The sequence below is a fragment of the Lycorma delicatula genome, chromosome 4 (assembly GCF_047948215.1).
Source record: "Lycorma delicatula isolate Av1 chromosome 4, ASM4794821v1, whole genome shotgun sequence".
NCBI lineage: Eukaryota > Metazoa > Arthropoda > Insecta > Hemiptera > Fulgoridae > Lycorma > Lycorma delicatula.
The window spans coordinates 123,670,500-123,691,570 of record NC_134458.1 but is presented as its reverse complement, the minus strand read 5'-3'; the positions used below and the strand labels follow the sequence as shown (position 1 = coordinate 123,691,570).

Below are 21,071 nucleotides of genomic sequence, written 5' to 3'. Positions count from 1 at the left end.
AAGACCATCTCCCTTAATCACGGTCTGATGATTTATCAAATTGAAATTTTGTTTGTATTTATATATGTAATATTTTTCTAATATATTTAATTTTGTCATCTTTATTAATTTCTGATATTTCTAAACTTGTGTTAATATTAGAAATAGAATGTTTATTAGATGGTCTGCCAAATTAGATAAACCTAATTTATTATTTTTTTTAATTACTATAATGTTCAAGAAATCAAGTTTTAGAGGATCTATTTGTTTTTCCTATGTAAATACAATCATTACATTTAATTTTATAAATTCCACACAGATTGTTTATTTTATTATTATTTTTGTTTTTTAAATATTTTATTATGTGGTTATTAGGTTTGTAAGCTGGTTTAATTATTTCTTTATTATAAGTTTAATAATGCTTTCATTGATACTTTATGTAAATTTTTTTCACTCTTTTATGTCTTATTTGTATTGGTTGTAAGCTAGTTATTTTGTTATTGTGTTTTTATAATTGTTTTTTGTAAATATTATTAATTGAAGTAGTATCATATTCATTTTCAACTGCTATATGTTTTATGATATTTATTTCGATTACTGATATTTCAATTTGGTTGTCCTTGTTTATTTGATAGAATTTAAATATAGTCAATAGTACACAGGAATAATGTGAATCTTAAAAAGATTAATTTCAGTAAAATATATATATATAGAACTTATATGAAATATTTTTTGTTAATTGTTAGTGAAATTTAAAAATCATTAGCTTATATTTGTATACATTGCAAAGATATTAATTAGCGAGGAATCAGGCCAAATATCATTAAAAAAGTTGTTTAAAAAAAATATGTTTCGTAGTTTGAAATATACTTTAAAAGATAACACATTATAAGATAGTGTTATTTTTTTCTAACTTTATTTTTTATAGAGATATTTAAAAAAAAATAGCAATTGTTCCTCTGAAAAATTGTAGCTGCTGTTTCTGATTGGAATTGTATACACAATTTTAGTTACTTGGAACTTTTCTAAAAGTTTAGTCTTTCAAGAAGTTATTCGTAACCAAAATTATTTTTTATATGTTGTCTTGAATATAATATGTAAGATTAAAATGTACTTGTTCTTCAGTATTTTGCACCCGTTTACCGAAGACTAACTGATACCAACTTATTGAAAAGATGTCTGAAGCTATTTAATCGAAGCAGTAATTGAAATTTGCTTAACAATCAGCATAAGAAGGAGTTGCAGGAAAACCAGAAGTATACTGAAAAGAACTGTTAAAGAAGCTTTTCAGAAGTAATAATGAATACAGATTTGATAACCAATTTTTTATTCATAAATAGGGCTTATTTATTTATTAATTACCTTGGAAAAATAGTTATAATAATTAATAGTATGAATAATTAAAGTAGTGTATTATATATTTAAAATTATATGTATATATGAAAATAGTGTATTATAAGACACGTGATCGGTGGAGAAAACTGGAAATTTTAGTGGAAGAATTATTTAAACTGAAAGAAAAAAGAAGAATTAAGTCTAGAAAATAAAAGTAAAAGAAGAAATCAAATTGATAAGAAGGTGTAAAATTTGCATTGGTAGATTATATTAATTGATATTCCGTTGATGTATTTCAGACATTTTACATTTGTTAAAATCAGTTTTTTATATTTACATTAGTTTTTAATAATGTAATTATTTATTTTGAAAATTTACTTGTGCATTAGCATAATTTTTATACATTTATGAGCAACTGTAATTTAAATCAACTGTAACTTAAATCAACTAGAAGTTAAACAAAACTACAAGACAATAATAATAAGATCTCTGTATGTGCAGCCTCATAAACTACAGATATCAATTTTATGTTCTCAAATTGTATTGTATAAATTTATTTACCATGTTATTTCTTTTGAATATTCAGAACAGCTGCTACAAATGAGTTATCCATGATCCACATCTAACAGACTGCTCCTTACATTCATCCTCATGTATTAAAAAAAAAAAAAAAAAATACTGATCAGCCAAGTAGTAATGTAATCAACTTTCTGACTTCTTATTTGACTAGTCTGGGGTTTTATTCTGAACTAGATCTGATATCTTTTTTACTTCACTATCTTCATCATTAGCAAAAAATTTTTTTTTATCTTGTATATGTAATTATTAACTTGGTGTGTAGTACTGGATAATATATACTTAGTATTATATACTCTGTAGTGTACTTTGAAAATTAGTGCAAGATCATTAAATTGTGAATGTACTAAAGAGAAAGATTAGTGTTTGTAAATGAAATCAATATAGCCATTACATAAATTCAGAACTGTTATTTTAAATCATTTACCCATACATTGTGTCCACTGGACAAATAAAAATTCTGTATTCATTCTTATTCATAAGAAACCCTCTCTTTAATGGTATTGGTAGTAATTTGCTTTTCTGCTTCTGTGATCATTCCAGGTTTAATTTCCAGCTAGAATCTTGAAAGTTTTTATACAATCAATCCCAATACAGTTATTAATGATATTAGTAGTTAGTGGGACATAAAGATAATAAATAAATTTAAAAAATGTTATCTATCCAAATTCACTCAAATGTTTAAATTTAATTTATTTTTATTTACATTTGACTTTAATTATATTAGTTTTCTCAAAATTAAATTGTCTCCAAATGTTCTCATAAAGTCTTATTTGGTTTTAGACAAATTTACAAAATAAACATAAGCCAAATTTAACTAAGTGTAAACTTAGATTTTTGGGTTTTAGAACAATTTTCTTGGAAACTACTAGAGATAAAGTTCTGGGATCTGGTTTTTTTTTCAATTTTTCCTTAAGATTGCATATAAAACAGTAAATTTTACATAATAATTTCTGTTTGTACAGGTTTAGTATACAACTATTTGATTTTTATTGCAAAACTCTGAAGGAAATCTTTCGCAAACTGTAATTTGAAAATAAAATATTTCAAAACCTATGTTATGTTTATAATGAAAATTTTTTTCATTATTTTGGTGAGAGGAATAAACCAGTAAATTATGGCAAAAACTTCCTGAAACACACTGCACATGCACTCACATACACGCACACCTACATACGTATGCATACATATACAAATATATATGTTAAATGCTGTTCTAGTGTTAAAGTGTATTAATTTATTAAAATTAATTTATAATTTACTTTTTTTTCGTTTGTTTCTGTGAATATTTTCATAGAGATCACTGCTTCCTCAACACAATTTTTTCTTACAACAAATTAGTAAAAAACAAAATAATATTTTAAAACTTCACAGTTTTCTCCAGACAGTTGTTTACTTGCTTGTATTGAAATAATTTATTATGAATTATTATGCTGTAAGATTGCAGATTATACTAGCATAATATAAATAAAATAGATTTAAAATAAATAGATTATAAAATTATTATTTTGGTGCTATATATAAAATTTTGTTATATATTTGAATGCAAATGATGAATTTTGAATAATCTAAACTAAATTTATTATTTCATAACTCTTTAGGAAGATATATCTTGTTAAGATTATAATTTTAACAAAATGTTTGTAAATTGAACATGAAATGTCACTTAGGATTGATGAATTCAGAATACTAAGATTTATTAATAATGGTAATTATAAATTAAACTAGTGAAAGGATTTTTATGCTTATTTTTTTTTGTTTTTGTATTTTTTAAGTTACAGCATAGATAATAAATATTTAAATATAAATAAATGTTTAATAAAAAAAAAATTTGAAAGCCCACTCCAAATACTAGATTTAGCTTGTAATAACTGCATAATGGCAGTTGATAACTAGACAGGCAAGGCAAGGGTCAAGGAAGATCAATCATTTGTGAATGCAAAGTAATGTTAATTCATTGTTCTTTGAAATATATATATAAAAGATGATCAATTTTTAGAACTTAAGACTAATCATCCTCATCACATATGCGCTTGTATTAATTTTAAGCCTCTGGCCAATTATTCAGAATTGTCTACTTTTTATAGACTATCAGTTTAATTCATATATGACAATGGTTACAAGTATGGATTATGTCACTTTTCTTCATCTTCTTTGTATCTATTATCTTGGGTCGCATTTCAACATTTTACCTTGCTTTTCTTTCTGTACTTAACATATGAATATTTACTTAAATTTTTAAAACTTATCATTTAAAAGAGGTGGTGTAGTACCTTCAAAATATATTTGAACTGTTATGTAGTATATATGATTTAGGATAGATTAATTAAGAATAGTATACATTGTTTTTTTTTTTGTTTTTTTTTCTTTATTGTGAAAAAATATATAATATTATTAATTTAATGATGTCAGTTTTATGGTATACCACAATTCTTTTCTTTTGAAAAATGCACACTTTTTTATTAATATTCAGGGAGTTCTCAAACAGCTAATATAGTATTTGAATGTTCTGTTCTTTTAAAAATCTGTTCACATTTTTGTTAGTATGACATGATGCTAAATCTTATTGTAACTCTCCCATTTCCTTCTGGAAATAGTTTTTGAAGTTTTTTTGACAACCTTTGCCCACAGAATCTCTATGTAATCATCTCTTTTCAATTTATAAAGACCTTATGTATGGGTTTAATGACTGCAAAATATTCATGTAATCATCTCTTTTTAATGTATCATCCACTGACATCACTTAACTGGGACCTTAAAAAATAAAACAACCCAATATCATATTTTACTTCAAGTTTGTAATCGACTGTCTGGTAAAATTTGGTGTATTTCATTTTATACCTTTTTAACCTCTTTGTCCATGAACATAAAAGTTTGACTCGTCAGAAAAGAAAACTTTTCCATTCTTTCTTCCAGTTTGCATATGCCTTGGCCTCCACATGAGCTTCTTTTTCATATTATTGCTATTACAAGCTGCCTTTCAGTTTGTTAATGAACTTTCATACAACTTCAAGTAATTGTATCAAACAGTTGTCACATTACAGTTTCTTCACTATTGTAACTATTAAGTCCACAGTGGATAGTATTGGATAAGTTTTATCTTTTCTCACAAGTAACTAATCTTGTTGTGACTACTAATCTATGGCTACACTTATCCTTTCTTTGAAGTGAAAAGGAATCTCATCTATTGTGAGGTCAAACTAATATTGTAAAGTATGAAAAAATCAACCAGCTCAACCCCTGGAGTAGACCTGAAGATATCTGGTCCAATAAAAGAAAAGTCTATCTAAAAAACTATTCCTTCTATAAAAAGTATAGAAGTATATCAAAAATACCAGCCCTTACTTTGAATAAAATTTATTGAATGTTATTACTACATTTAAAGTTTTATTTATGATGCTTTAATATTTTATTAGAACATTATTATTTTAACTAGTCAAATAAATGGTGCTATATTAACATTGTACAACATTTTATAATTACAGTACCTGACAAAACAGACCGCAGCTCTTCGAGAAGTAAATGATTCTAGATTAAGAATATATGAACAACTTGAAGTTAGCATTCAGGAACTAGAAAGAGCAAATCAGCGGTTGGCAATTGAGAGCACTAATGACAAAAAACATATTAAAAGGTAATTCTAATCTACTGTATATTATTTAATTGTTTTACACATTTTTTTTTCATATATAATTATTTTTTGTACATTTTACTCTCAGTCTGACAATTCATCAATTGGTACTGTTGAATAATTCTATGCTTGATTTTAATAATAATGAAAATTGTAAAATTGCATCCTGTGGATTTATATTAAACATTCAAATTTAATCAAAAGTGTCTGCAATATTTGTTTATTAGAGATTGTATGTCTTTATTTATCTAAGTATCTGTTCTTCCTTTCAAACTAATCCCCATCCAATAATCATGTCCTCTTGCAATATTTTTTAGTTTTCAACACATTTTTGGAATACATTTTGGAATAGCTTTCAGTTCACTTCATGATTTTTATTTAATATTCGTGGCAGTCACAAAACATTGGTTTTTTTTAATTTTCAAGAAGAAAAAAATTTCACATGGATCTATTTCTAGTTAATGTAGTGATTCAGTGTTTTTTTTTTAATTTTTTAAAGTAATTCAGTTATCAAAAAGTATGGTGATGTGAATTCTTTGAAAAAAAATTACATACTTTGAGAAAACAACAAGCTTCTATTTGTAAATCAAGTCATACTGATAAAAGTACACTTGAAGCATCTTATCTCATAGCATTAAGAATAACTAAGATGTCCAAACTCCATACAATTGCAGAAAACCAAATATTGCATGCTGCAATTGATATGGTCTAATAATGTTTTAATAGGCATGGAAGAAGCAAAAATATTGAAAAAAAATTTCGCTTTCTAACAACAAAGTATCAAGACAAATCGATGACATGGCTGCCAATGTTAGTAGTGATCACATAATTCAGCAAGTGAGTGCAAGTGAATTTTTTATTATTCAATTTGATGAATCAACAGATATAGCAAACATTTTTCAGTTCTTATGTTTTGTGAGATATGAGTGTAATAGGGACAGACCAATCAAAGAAAATATGTTGCTTTGCAAATCAATACCTGGTCATACAACAGGACTGTCTTTTTGATGTTTATAATGAAGTTACTAAAAACTATAACATAGATTGGACAACATTTATTGTAATATGTAATTATGGTGTGAAGGTGATAAAAGAAAAGAACAGTGGACTTCTGAAGAAATTAAAAGATCATCTTATATCAAGGGTGGAATGGACACACTGCTTTCTTCACAGACATCCTCTTGTCACAAAAAATATGCTGGAAAATCTATAAATTCCATGTAAAGCTAAAAAATGTTAACTTTATTAAAGTAAGACTGTTACAGAATAGGCTGTTTGCTAAACTATGCAATGAAATGGGTGGAAGAAAAAATCTCTTCTTAGTTATCACAGGGGAAAGTGTTAAGCCCAGTTACTGGAATTTCAATATGCATTAATAATACTTTTCCAGGATAAACAAATGCTATTCTCATTTTTTTTTACAGAAAATGATTATACATTGCAGTTGGCTTACTTAGCTGATGTATTTTCGCATTTAAACGACAAATATGAATTTTCAACGACATGTTAAAACATTTTTTTAATGACAAAGTTCATGCTTTCATTAAGAAGCTTGATATCTGGATTATTCGCCTTCAAAGAAAAAATTCTGATATGTTTCCATTCACTTGTGATTATATTGAGAAAAATTTGGATGAAGAAGACATTATTTTTCACCACAATTTGGATAGCATGAAGATGCATTTGCGTGAGCTAAAAATTAAGTTGTTCAATTCAGTATTTCCTAGAAGACAAAAATTATTTCTTGAAAAGATGGGTACTGAATCCATTTAGTGACGATGTTGTTTCAGTTGCTAAGTTACCAGATGAGATTCATGACCAGCTCATTGAAATGTCTGCTGATAAAATATTACAACTAAAATTCACATCTGAAGATTTAGAAACGTTTTGGTTTGCTCATCATAGTAAATATGGAAATTTAGTCACAGAAGCATTGAAAATATTAATCCCTTTCGCACCACATCTTACCTCTGTGAAAAGAATTTTTTGTCTATGGTTACAGTAAGAACTAAATATAGGAATTATCTTTTATCACTTGAAAACAATTTACTTTTGTGTGTTTCTAACATAGATCCAGATGATGGCATGGGGGACCCTCGAAGTGTGCATGGGGGGACGCGTAACTGTGAAGGACAAACGAAATGTATGTCTTGATCAGGTACAATAGGGACTGGAAGGGTGCTCTCCTGCGGAAAAAAATTCTGATCACCGTAAGAGGTGATTAGTATGTTTTCGAGGAGGCACGAGAAACCCCGATGGGATGTCCGAGTTCGGACGAGCTAGGGAGGGCAGACTGCGCTGCCATGAAACCCTGAAGCGACTGTGTTAAGCTTTTTAGCGTGGGCTGGTCGTCTTGGGGGAGTTTTAAAAAAATAAAAATAAACATAGATCCATGGATGGGGAAACTTTTAAATGAAAAACAAACACAACCATCTTATTAATTTATTTTTTATACATGTTTACTTATAAATGTAAGTAAAGTGTTTATAATAAGTGATTTTTTTTTCTCGTAAATTATTTCATTATTGTTTACATGTAAAGATTTGTAGGCTAATTTTGCAACCCCCCTTCATATCACCAAGATCCCCAGGTTGAGAATCGTTGCTTTATCAAACCAATGTCAAGAAAAGCTTCCAATTGTAAAAATCCTGCCCATTTCTTTGCTTGGGCCTCAGCTCAAAAAATTCTGATAAATGTGAGAAAAAAAGATCGCTATAAATTTGTTAATCCATTATATATAAACTTTAGTAAAAATATATAGTATGCATAATTTATTCAGTCCACTATATATGAACTTAACAATAGATAGTATATGTACATATTTTCCTTTTATTTTATTTAAATTAGATAAAGTGGTTGTAAATTCATACACATTCAGTTGAAAATATTGTGAGAATGTATACTGTCTAATAATGGTAGTGACACAAGTATTAGTTTTAATTCATTAGATTTATACTTGACTTACAGATTACTTATATGTAATGTAACATATTATTTGATGATTTTGGAGAACCAATATTGCTTTTTAGTATTATGATCCATATTTTTCAACTTAACTATTTTCTTTTAGCCTACATAAAATATTAACCATACATTCATTTTTAATATGCAGAAAATTTAGATTTAAATCATAATTTTACATTTTCATTCATAACTTCAAGAGTGTTTTTAATTAAAAATTGTCTTCTGTTGGTATATTTCTTGGTTTCAAAACCAGTTGTAAAATAAAAATCAGTATACATAAACAGAAGTAAACATTTTTATTATTTATACTTATAATTTCATATATCCTTTTTAATCTTATTTTCAGTTTGACTGGTCAAGTTGATACTTTAGAGCTACGATGTGAAGAACTTCAAAAAAATTTGGATGAACTAACAGTTGCACTGGAGGCAGCTAGAAGACGTCAGCGCCGTTCTGTTTGTACTCCTGATGAACCAGAATCCCCTGCATTGCCAAAAAATAATCCTCCACAGTCATCACATACTCCGCTGCCCTTATTCAGTCAGCCTGAATTTGAAGATGAGATGACACAATTGCTTCAACAATTGCAAGAAGCAAGAACTCAAAAAACACGTGAACAACGAAAAGTTCAAGACTTAGCAGAACAGTTAGCTGTTGTATTGCAGGTAATTGATTGCATTTGTTTCAATGTGTTAATTTTACTTATTCATATTTATGAACCCATAGCTGTCAGTGGTTTTTAATAATGTCTCCCTCAAGTGTTTCTTTTCTATCCAGTATACAAACTTCAGTTTATTTTCTGCTATTCCCAGTTTTCCTTTGAATGAAGCAGTTTCCCTTTTTCTTGTTATATCTAGAGGAATGCTACTTTCTTTATCCTTTGCATTTCTATTTAAAATCTTTCCATTTGCCCATATCTTCTAGATATTCTTTTTTTTTAACTAAATCAGGCACCAATTTTTTCACATTCTTCTTATCATAAATGATAGCTACTCTTATTCACTAACCATAATTCTAACACAGACTTTACATTTTTTGAAATATGTATTATTTAAATCATATTTATAAACAGTATATTTGTGCCTAGTTTTTAATTACATTTTCCTGGTTTCATCTATGAAATAGAGTAAATGTAAACAATAAAAATATTTAATGCATCAGATAACTTAAATGTTAATTAAAACATATAATCAACAACACTACATTATCACTTTTTGTCATTTTTAGGAAAATGCCAGTCTTGAAGAAAGATTATCACTTCTTCATCAAAAAGAAGAAGACATGAAATCATTACAAGAAGAACTTTCAATGCTTGAAGAAATTAGGTTAGTGTTTAGAATAAAATTATGATTTATATTTTTTATTTTTTCTTACATTTGATTTTTTTTTTGTCTTCAGTCATTTGACTGATTTGGTGCAGCTCTCCAAGATTCCCTATCTAGTGCTAGTCATTTCATTTTATTGTTTTATTTTAAATTAAGATTTAAAAAATACTTGTGTTTAGTTGTGTATTACAAAAGAACTATGTTATGAATATGTATCAACATTTAAACCCGCTGAAGTGAAGAACCCTATGATCAAAAATGTAATTATAATTTTTATCATAAATAATCTTTATTAATTTTTTAAAAGGAAAAGGTAGGTAAATATTTTTAATATGAGTCTTACAAAATATATTGTAATGATTTGCCTGCTTTAAATTCTCAAACACTGTAACAGTCAATTAGTGGTGCATAATCCATTGAAACTACATGCTGTTTAAAAGATTTATATATTTTTCAATTTCAAAATTCAGTTGTATCTGAATTGTTTTAAAATATGAAATTAAACCATAGTTCAAGTCAGAATATACTATAATTTATTTACAAATATGTAACAAATACAACAAAAATAAATTACATAATTTAAATGTGTAATAAAAATAGCACATACTCATGACTATAAAATTATCAACCTTATTATAAATATAAAATACAATATTTTCAATTTTTTTAAAGTATTTCAAATCCTAGTTGTCGATTGTGATTTTCTATTTATTTTGGTTACAATTCCAAAAATGTTCTATTGCTAAACCAGTTGATCTTATCTCTATGAATTGCTCCTTCCAGGGAATATTATTCTCAGAATTGCTTAGCTTAGTCCAACACTTGCTTGATAGATTTGTACTAAAACAAGTGATTTAATAAATTTAGCAATTTTTATTTTTTTACTTGTAGATTGTTAAAAATAAATCTAATGTAAATTGACGGTTTATTTAATAGAATTGAATTACGTATTCAAATATTCAAAGCTCTGAATGCTATACTTGTACCCAGAAAGTGGTCACCATTTTGTTTCATGGGGGTTGGATCACAAGAAAAAAAGTTGCATGCTATGGAATCTGGTAATCTCGCAAGTCAAGATAACATTTTGACATCGTATGTCTGGAGATAAAAAGTAGTTTTGAATTAATTTACATTTGTTGATTGCCTAATTGTGTGACTGTTTGCCATACCCTGTGGAAAGCATGTATCTGTATTTGGATTGATTTCAAATTTCTGAAGTATTTGAAAAGATAAAAATTCTTCAGTCATTTTGACATATTGCTCTTTGATGTGATGTTTCCATAACTGACCTCAAAAAAAGCACTATTTAATAATTCAGAAGGATGCTGTTCCACACTGTATGGTGCTGTTAGTACTGTGCAGTAGTTCTTGATGTGTTTCATTTGGACTGTTTGTGGCTCAGTAGTGAAAGTTTTGTTTATTCACACATCCACATAAATAAAAATGTGATTCACCAATTGTTAGCATAGTGTGAATAATGTCTCTGTAAAAATTTATAAGATTGGAAAATTGATAGCAAAAAGTCATACAGTTACTATCAATCAGCATCATTTAGTATCTACAATAGTTAAATTTTGCATGGATCCATGTATAAGTCTTTATGAATAATCCTTCAAACATTGGTATTTGACAACAGATAAAACTAATGATAATGGGCAGACCATTGCAGCTTCATAGCATTGCATTTCATTTCAGACATATGCTTTTAGGTATATATACATTCCTTTGTTCACACAAGGGCTCTTGTTTTAACATTGAACCAGTTTCTTCAAAATGCTATACCCAGACTTTATTGACATGAGATGATGGCACTGCATTATTTTGATAAGACATTGAAGTGTCATCAAAACTGTTGTGCAGCAGAAAAACTATTATTTTTGTTTAATGCTTTAAATGCAGACATACATTTTTCTTCTGTTTAGCGCTGTATGAACTAAATGCTATAGGAAAGAACAATATATCATTTCAGAATTTTACAGAAAAATGTCTAAACATATTTTTCAATACAAATTGCTGAAAAGCTTTCAGCTCCTCAACTTCCAGGTCTCCAGCTTACACCTTCTATATCACTACTCTGCTATTGAAATAATATTAGTACATCTGTTTTCTCTGTACATTATGAATAGCAAATTTAGCTGTTGAAATTCTTCTTAAAATGCAGTTTAAAAGATAACAAAGTAATCAATATAATTCTAAATGTTTTACATATATTTACAGGATGTCCAAGCTAAAGGTATAGGTAAAAGCTTAAGTAATGGCCTATATTTAGAAAACAATCTTCATAATCTCTCAATCTTGGCTTAATCAGTAGGAAATATCTCATTTGTTCTGTATACTCTCAAAGTCAGTGAAATGTGCATGTGCAGGCAAGCCGACTCACAATGCAATTGTATTCAGTAGTAGTCAGCTGAGATGTGGACTCCAAAACAGCAGGTTCAGTGCATGCTTACATTAGTGGAGTTTCAATCAGTTATGTGTATATGAACTGAATGAAATATCGATCCTCCTATATCCAAGTTTGTTCATTGATGGGATTTGACTTTAAGAGAGACTGAAAACTTGGTTTCACAAACTGGAAATTATCCTAAAGTTTCTTTAGTGATGAGATGTGGATCATGTACGTAATGCAATCACTGGCAGTCAGGCTAGTTACTAACAGTAAATTCCTTGTTCCACTGTTCACGACAATGTTGATAAGTGGCTCTGTTTGTGAACATACTAATTACAACTTCTTCATCACATTATACTAAATGATCACCACCTATGATCAGTTTACTGCTGAGGTAATGCACCTTGTCAAAAACATTCCTAGTTATCTTGATATTTTGTTATTTAATGATGATGCAACCTTTCATATATGCGGGAAGGTTAACAAACAAAATTGTCGAATTTGGAGTGCTGAAAACCTCCATACAGTTATCAAAAATGAAAGTAAGACACTGAAAGTCAACATCTGGTTAGACTGGACAAAAATTACATCATCAATCTGTTTTTTTTCATGGAGCCGACTGTGACAGGACACTTGTACCTCAACATGCTTGAGAACTTTGCTGTTCCTCAGATTCCTGCAGGCTTCAGTTTCTAACAAGATGGTGTGACACTATATTTTCATCGAGATGCTACCTTGCGACTGAACAACACTTTCCCCGGATGTTGGAGTGGACGAGGAGGTCCAACTGCATGGCTACCTAGATATCCAGATATCACTTCTTTTGACTTTTTTGCTTGAGGATGTATTAAAAGTTATGTTCCAAAGAAAAGTTTGAGATTTGTATGATTTAAAACAAAATTGTTGAAGCTGTTGGTTTAATAACACCGCAGATGCTCCTAAACACCTGGCAGGAGTCAGATTATCGTCTAGATGTCTGCTGAGCTACAAAAGGTGCACACATTGAACTTGTCTAACCTATACTAAAACTTGTTTAGTTGCTGTGTTTATTTTAAAAAAGATTATTAAATTATATTAACTGGTTCTCTAAATATTAGCTATTACTTTTGGATACCTTTAGCCCAGTACCCTGTATTATTTCTATTCTATTTTCTTTAAATTTCCAATTTTTTATCTTCTCAGTTTCTCCCTGCTTTGATCACTATTATTTTAAATTTGTCAAAATTTACTCCAAGGTTCTATTTAATATAATAATCTATAAGTTTATTTATTATTTCCCGCAGTGCCACAGTATCAAAGAACAAGAACAGAATGTCATTCATGTACAAAAGTACTGTAATATTAAAGGTGTAACATTTACTCACTTCCCAACTCATTGTATATATAGATCATTTAAGAATAAAATTAGAAGGTGATAGAAAGCAACCTTGTTCCACATACTTTCCAACTGAACCTCTACTTAGCTCCCCATAACACCTAACTGAATTTTTATGTTACCCTGGAGTATACTAAAAAACCTTCTAGATAAATGTATATAAACCTTACATTTCTGCAAGTGTTTATAGCTTATTCTTAGTGTGAGCAGATTTCTGGCATAGTAATGTGATAAAAGTTTATCATGTTAAAACATATAAAAGTTTATATGTGTGCGTTTGTTTTAGGCAAGGCCATCTTTGCCGTCGTTGTCTTCGTGGAGCAGATGAACGATCATTAATGGCTGAAGAGGAAGATGAGGAATTAAGTGTTATAGATTCTCTTGTTGATGAAACTCAAAGAAATTCTGTACTTATGCAACTACAGGTAGTATTATTTTATTTTTAAATTAGAGAGGGTATGGTATCAAAAGATATTAAATTCAATAAAGTCAAGTTGTTAATGAATCATCAGATTAAATAAACTTATTTATTTATTATTCATTAAATTAACATTTCTGTTTGATTTTAACAGTGTAGAATTTATGTACATACAATTTTTAATTCATTAAAAACATTTATTTGCAGATTTATAATACAGTTATCATTTAAATTAGAAAATTAATAAGGATTTTTTTTTCTGTAAGTTACTAAAGAAAATAGTGTACACTTAATGACAGATCATGGTTATTTTGCATTCTGTTAAAAGTGCACACATGTGAGCACTTACCTGAAAAGACATCAAGCATCTTGTTTACATCATTTCTCAGTATGGAGCTTGTTAGCTCCATATATAAAGATAATATACCTAAGTAAATTATTAAAAATGTAGGTACATTATTAAATTTTTTAAATTTACATATATCTTGTTGTAAATAAATAAATTTTATTTTGAAATTTTGTTGTGCATATAGATTATGTACTTGCGTTAGTTGATTGGTTGCTTTTCTAGTAGTTGTAGATATGTTAAAAAATTTTTCAATACTCTTCTATTTGAAAATTTTAAATTTGGCATGTAAGATGTAGTTTCTCATATCTGTCTACGAGAATTTTTTTTATGATTTCAGAATTTTTTAAATAATTCCAATACTTAGTTGCCAGTCACTTTAAAAAAATTTATTGACAAAATTTCTGGAAGTATCTACCTTATTTACAAGTTATCAAATGTCCTAGATATGAGTTGTCTTTGATGTCTTTCCAGCCTTCATGAAATTTTTTGTGCATCTCAATAACAACAATATAAAGGCAATTATCTACATATACTTCTTTCAACATTTGAAAACATTCTGTTTGAGAATTCTTAAATTCTATGTAATTTCACTGAAATCTTCTCAAGTGATGTTCTGTTTTCAAGTTAGTTATACTACACTGTGTAATTAATTGAGACAACGTAAAATAAAACACTCTTTTTCAAAAAACTTAAGCTTTTATTCTTTCTATGCCTATATATGAGGTGTGTGAGAAAAGTAATGAGATTGATAACACTGAGAGCGATCTGGCAACGCTGTGTCTACCAGTCTGTTCATTATCCCTTCCACATGCTCGTACGAGTTTCAACTCTGTTCAGCCAACACATTATTTTTGACAGCACCATCAGTGAAGTTGTGTTTTTGTTGTGTGTTATGCAAATGGAGCATCGGAATTGTAACGTTGTGCAATCAAGTTTTGTGTTAAACTTGGGGAATCCATGAGTGTGACCTTTGAAAAGTTGAAACAGGCCTATGGGGAACATTGCTTATTAAGAGCACAAGTTTTCCGCTAGCACAAGTCATTTTTGGAAGGCCGTGAACACATTGAAGATCAACCTCACTCAGGGAGACCTTCAACTTCAAAATCTGACGAAAACGTTGAGCATGTGAGGGTTCTTGTGAGATTCAGACCATCGTTTAACAATAAGGATGATGAGTGAACAGTTAAATTTAAACACTTTCACCGTATATCAAATTTTGACAGACGATTTGGACATGCAAAATTGGTGCCGAAAAACCTCACAACGAAACATAAGGACAATCATAGAAACGTGTGCGTTGATCTTCTTGAGAGGATTGACAATGACCAAGAATTCTTCAATCGTGTGACCACAGGTGATGAATCCTGGTTATTTGAGTACAATCCTGAAACAAAGCGGCAAAGAGACGAGTGGCACACTTGTCATCTCCTCGACCGAAAAAATGTCAAATGAACGAAAAATGTCAAAATCAAAGATCAAAACCATGCTGCTTTGCTTTTTTGACAGTAGGGGTATCATGCATAAAGAATTTGTTCCTCCAGGACAAACTGTCAATCAACTGTTTTACAAAAGTGTCCTTGAAAGGCTCAGGAAAAAAGTGATTCATGTGAGACCAGACATTGCAGACAAGTGGATGCTTCATCATGACAATGCCCAATGTCACATGGCCATTTCCATCAGGGAACTTTTGACCTCAAAACGCATTCCTACAGTTCCTCAACCCCCCTATTCACCTGATTTGAGTCCTTGTGACTTTTTCCTTTTCCCGAAATTGAAACATGTCTTAAAAGAACGTCATTTTGGAACTCTGGAGAATACTCAAAAGACTGTGACCGACCAGTTAAAAGCCCTACCAGTTGAAGCCTTCCAGCGCTGCTACCAGGAGTGGGAACAATGACTCCGCCGGTGTATAGCTGCCCAAGGGAACTACGAGGGTAAGTCAATTATTGTCTGCAATGTAGTTATAAATTTTATTGTAATACAAATAGGAAACTTAATGTACATCATTTTTCAACATATTCCCCTTGCATTTCAACGCACTTGGTTCATCATTACACAAGCTTCCTGATGCCCTCATAAAAGAAGGTTTTCGGTTGAGCTGCGAGCCAGGAATGCACCGCTTCTTTCACTGTTTCATCCGAGGTAAGTCGACAGCCCCTTAATGCCTCTTTGAGTGGACCAAACAAGTGGTAGTCAGAAGGGACAAGATCAGGACTATACGGAGGATGAGCCAGTACTTCAAAGTTGAGTTTCTGGAGCGTTTCAGTAGTGTGGGCAGCAGTATGTGGACAGGCATTGTCGTGCAACAACACAACACCTTTCGACAGCAGTCTTCGGCGTTTGCTTCAAATTGCAGGCTTCAGCTTGGCAGTAAGCATCTCACTGTAATGCGCACTGTTTATTGTCGTGCCCCTTTCCTTATAATGTTCCAGTGCTGGGCCTTGTCAGTCCCAAAAAACCGTAAGCATCAGTTTTCCTGTGGATGGTTGGGTCTTGAAATTTTTTTTGCTCTGCAAATTTGGATGTTTCCATTTCATACTCTGCTGTTTACTCTCCAGCTCGTAGCGATGGATCCATGTTTCGTCACCAGTGATGATTCTGTCTAAGAAGATGTCCCGTTCGTTACCATAACGATTGAAATGTTTTTGGCAGATGTCCAAGCGCATTTGTTTATGCAACTGTGTGAGTTGTTTTGGGACCCATTTTGCACAGACTTTATGAAACCCAAGTCTGTTGTGGATGATTTCGTAGGCAGAACTGTGACTAATTTGCAGACTATGTGCCACTTCATCAATAGTTACTCATCTGTCTAAGAAAACCATGTCACGTGCATGCTCAATGTTTTCCTCATTTGTGGCGGTAAATGGTCGTCCGGCTCCTTCATCATGCGTATCACTTGTCCATTCATAGACACTCCGTTGTGGCAAAACATTGTTCCCATACTGTACCAGAAGTCTTCAGTGAATTTCGGCCCCTGATACACCTTCCAACCAGAATAAACGGATCACTGAACGTTGCTCTTCTTTGGTGCAAACAGTAAGCAGAGCAGCCATGGTTAACAGCAGGGCAGCGATAATGGAACTAACCTAGCAGCATCAAACCTGCACAGGCATAACAACAATTAAACCACGCATGCGTCATCTACGCAACATGATAGTACTACCAACGTAAACAAAAATATAACTAAATTGCAGATAATAATTGACTTACCCTCGTACTTTCAAGGGGATAATATTGTTGTTTGAAAAAATTAAAAACGTTGGTAAGTAAAAAGTCAGTCTCATTACTTTTCTCACATACCTCGTATACACTGATAAATACATAAATTAGTATGAAGTATGTCCTCCTTTAGCAGAAATGACCTACTGAAGATATTTTGGGATTGCCTTCACTAGATTAGTGCACATATTCTTGACTTCATCGTTGTGGAATCACACTTTTATAGCATTAGTTATCATGCGTTCTTTTGTCATACAGTCCATCTTACATAAACATCTCTTCAACATATTCTACAAGTTGGTCTTCTTGCCTTCCAGCCAGCTTCCAGAATCCTACAACATACAGTTGAACTATTAACATTAAAACCAGTTGTTAATAAATACTTTTTAAGGTCTGAGCTTGTTTTCCTTGGATTAATATTACTATTTCTTATTACAATTTTTTCTGTCCTTGGAGTAGTTTTCCATTTGCTCCCGTATTTTCCTCTCTGTCTTTTGGAGACATTGATCTAGATTCTTTGAATGTTGTCAGAATTCTTGATACACTTGATTTGCCTACACCAACTGCAGAAGCGATATCTCTCACTGTCGTAGAAGTGTGATCTTTAAGAGGAATAATTTTTCCATGCTTCCTCGGAGTAATATCCATTTTTAAACACACAAAAGCAACACGTATTTATTACACAGATTGCAAAAACTAACATTCACCTGCCACACTCAAAGGCTCACAACTCAAGCTAAGGTGACTACTTCCACTTTAAAACCAGTCAAACTGGTTTCTTATTATCAAGGTCAAACAGTCACACCACCTCAAGACAGATAAAACTGGTTTCAGACATAACTGGCAATCACGTAACAATTTAAAGAAAAAAAAAAGCTTGTTCCAATTAATTTGCACAATATAGTAATTTTTATGTAGAAAGAAAAGTGTCTTGGAAAAATCATTGCCTTAAGTGAACAACCTAATATAAATATACTGGATTAGGTCTTATATAAATCTGCATTAGTTACATACAAATATCCCCCATCAACTTCTGATAAGATGAATACAACTGGTGCTCATCATCCAATTATGAAACTTAGAAACCAGATACCATTTATGAGTACACTAACATATATTTGGGCTAATTTTAATCAGTCCAAAGGTTGTGAACTGACCTGTCCAATGATACCATAAATTCTGCACGAGACTTAGACAGCTATATAGAATTTCATTATATTTGGTCAAAAGTTATGTAGTAGACTTTGTTCTGTCCTTAGTTGATAATATACATTACCACCTAGTACAAAACCACTTAAAAATGTATGTAACAAAATAAGTATACATGTCTACTTGTAATAAGTAATCAGAAAGATTTACAGCGCTAGAAAAAAATAATTTATAGTGTTTTTACTCATTTTGATTTTCAAATCTTCCTTCTAAGAAAATTCAGCTACTATTTTTTTTAAAATAAAGTGAGCCCTTTTTTCTTTTAAAAGGATATCTAGAAATGTTTTACTAAAATTCTTTTACTGTATACCATTTTAAAAATTTAATTAATTTGTTACCATTATTTATTTATTATTTTCTCTGTGAAATAGAGCAGAAAACAAGATTATTTTTAATTCAGTTAATTTCTAATAGTTTGTTTCTGTTAGATTTTAGAAGCAGAAGACCCAATTGGCTCCTATGCCATTACCTTTGTTTTTTTTTCAACTCTCAGATGATAAAAAAAAAAAGCATCTATGGCTTCAAAAACTGAGTTACTACTCCACTAAGCCCAATAAAGAACTAGGTGCTAATAGGTACCAACATGGCACTCCAGATAGAATCAAGATGATGATGTAATTTTCATTATACCTACCCAAGAAAGAAAATATGAAAATTAGAAAAAGAGAAAGGATAGAGAAAATGGATGATGTTCACAAAGGGGCTGCCTTTATTCAGTAGTTTATTGTCTTGCCTTGACCCATGATCATTAATTAATTGGTACGCTCCTTTATAGTTCAATGAATTTTGGCAAGTTAACTCCATTATTTAAAGATTATTAAAAAAAACATAAGGTTAAAAAAGAGTAAGTATTGATTTGTATACATAAAGTGTACAAAAATAGATAATCTTGAGTTATTCTTTGCAAAGCCATTTAAGTTGATTTAAGACTGTTATGAAATCATCTTGCACTCCAGTTAGTGCTGTTAAGTCAGAATGTTGATAAGAAATAGATTGCACATATGGAGTTACAGCATTTGATAAAAACTGTGATTGTTGAGCTGGATGTTGTCATTTTCATCTTCAGTATTATAATCCAGTTCCATCACCAATTACTGTAGAGGCATAGATTGAAGCTGCAGCTTCTGTCTTGAGTGAGAAGCATCCAGATCCAATAAATAATTTCCAACTAAATAAATAATAAGTAAATGGCTAATATTAGCCATAAATTGTCGAAGGAGTCACTCCTGCACTTAATTTGAGCTTTCTGTAAGGTGACATTTAAAGGTAATATAGATTAAATAATTCTTTCATTCTTTCAGCAAAAGTTCTTTCCAGACAAAGATTTATGTATCAAGCAAATTATCAGTTTGGTTAATAATAACCCTCTTCAACCATTGAAATCATTGAAAAGTAATAATTCCAAATTCCTTAATAAAAAATAAACTTAGCTGGAAGTTTATTTTGTATAACATAAATCAGTGAATTTCTAACACAGAATTTTTTATTTTTAACACATCCTGGATAGGTGTTTTATTTCATTGGTCCTGAGCAGATTGTGACCTACCATGATATCTTGACCATCTCTGAGTTAATTGGTCAACTTCAGCCTCTACTCTCTTATTTTAATTATGATCCTTTTTACCCTGGATTGATATAATGGAACTGTCTCAGCTAGGATCCTGCTTATTTTACAATGTCATACTAATATGAAGTTTTGGTCATTGAAATAGCTATTTCCTTTCTCTAATGTAATATATCTACCTATGAGTTTGCTTAGGGGCTCAATTTTCTACACAGAGGTTACAAAATAAGCCATCAAAGTTGTATAACTTAAGCTCTGATTCCTAAGGTAAAACTGGGTACCTTACTTTTATAACCAATCAATCTTTTTTTTAAATATCTAAAAAAAATCACATTATACATGTAAATTTATGTTATGCTTGTGTAACTCGAGTTTTAGTATGATTTAATTCTTTTTTGAATAATTTTCTGGTATTTAATACTATGAAACTGGAAAATTATAAATAACTTATTTCAGTATATATTTCCTACTTGAACAAATCTACAACTCAAACTTATTAATTCACTGTTTTAAAACTACCTGCTTTTCAACATGAATAATAAATATAATACAAAAAATTCAAGATTAAACTTTCAAATATTTTTCTCCACTTCTTATGAACCCAGTTTATTAAATTTTCAATTTTTTCTTTGTACTTTGATAAAAAATATTATATCTTTGCATGGCATTGCATGTTACTGCAATTTTTAATACCAAATCATTGCTATAATTGTAGAAATTTGACTTCTGGTAGTATTA

The 21,071-nt window shown here is 30.1% G+C and overlaps 1 protein-coding gene across 11 annotated transcripts in view; it reads left to right on the top strand.

Moving 5' to 3' along the window:
* Cen (cerebellar degeneration-related protein 2-like) overlaps positions 1-21,071 on the top strand; it is a 593,469-nt gene that overhangs the window by 559,068 nt on the left and 13,330 nt on the right. For all 11 annotated transcript variants that reach the window (XM_075364140.1, XM_075364150.1, XM_075364148.1 and 8 more), the window contains 4 exons: positions 5,376-5,524; positions 8,832-9,150; positions 9,713-9,810; positions 13,861-13,999. In XM_075364140.1, the coding sequence (XP_075220255.1) occupies positions 5,376-5,524; positions 8,832-9,150; positions 9,713-9,810; positions 13,861-13,999 (705 nt within the window). The remainder of the gene's footprint in view (positions 1-5,375; positions 5,525-8,831; positions 9,151-9,712; positions 9,811-13,860; positions 14,000-21,071) is intronic.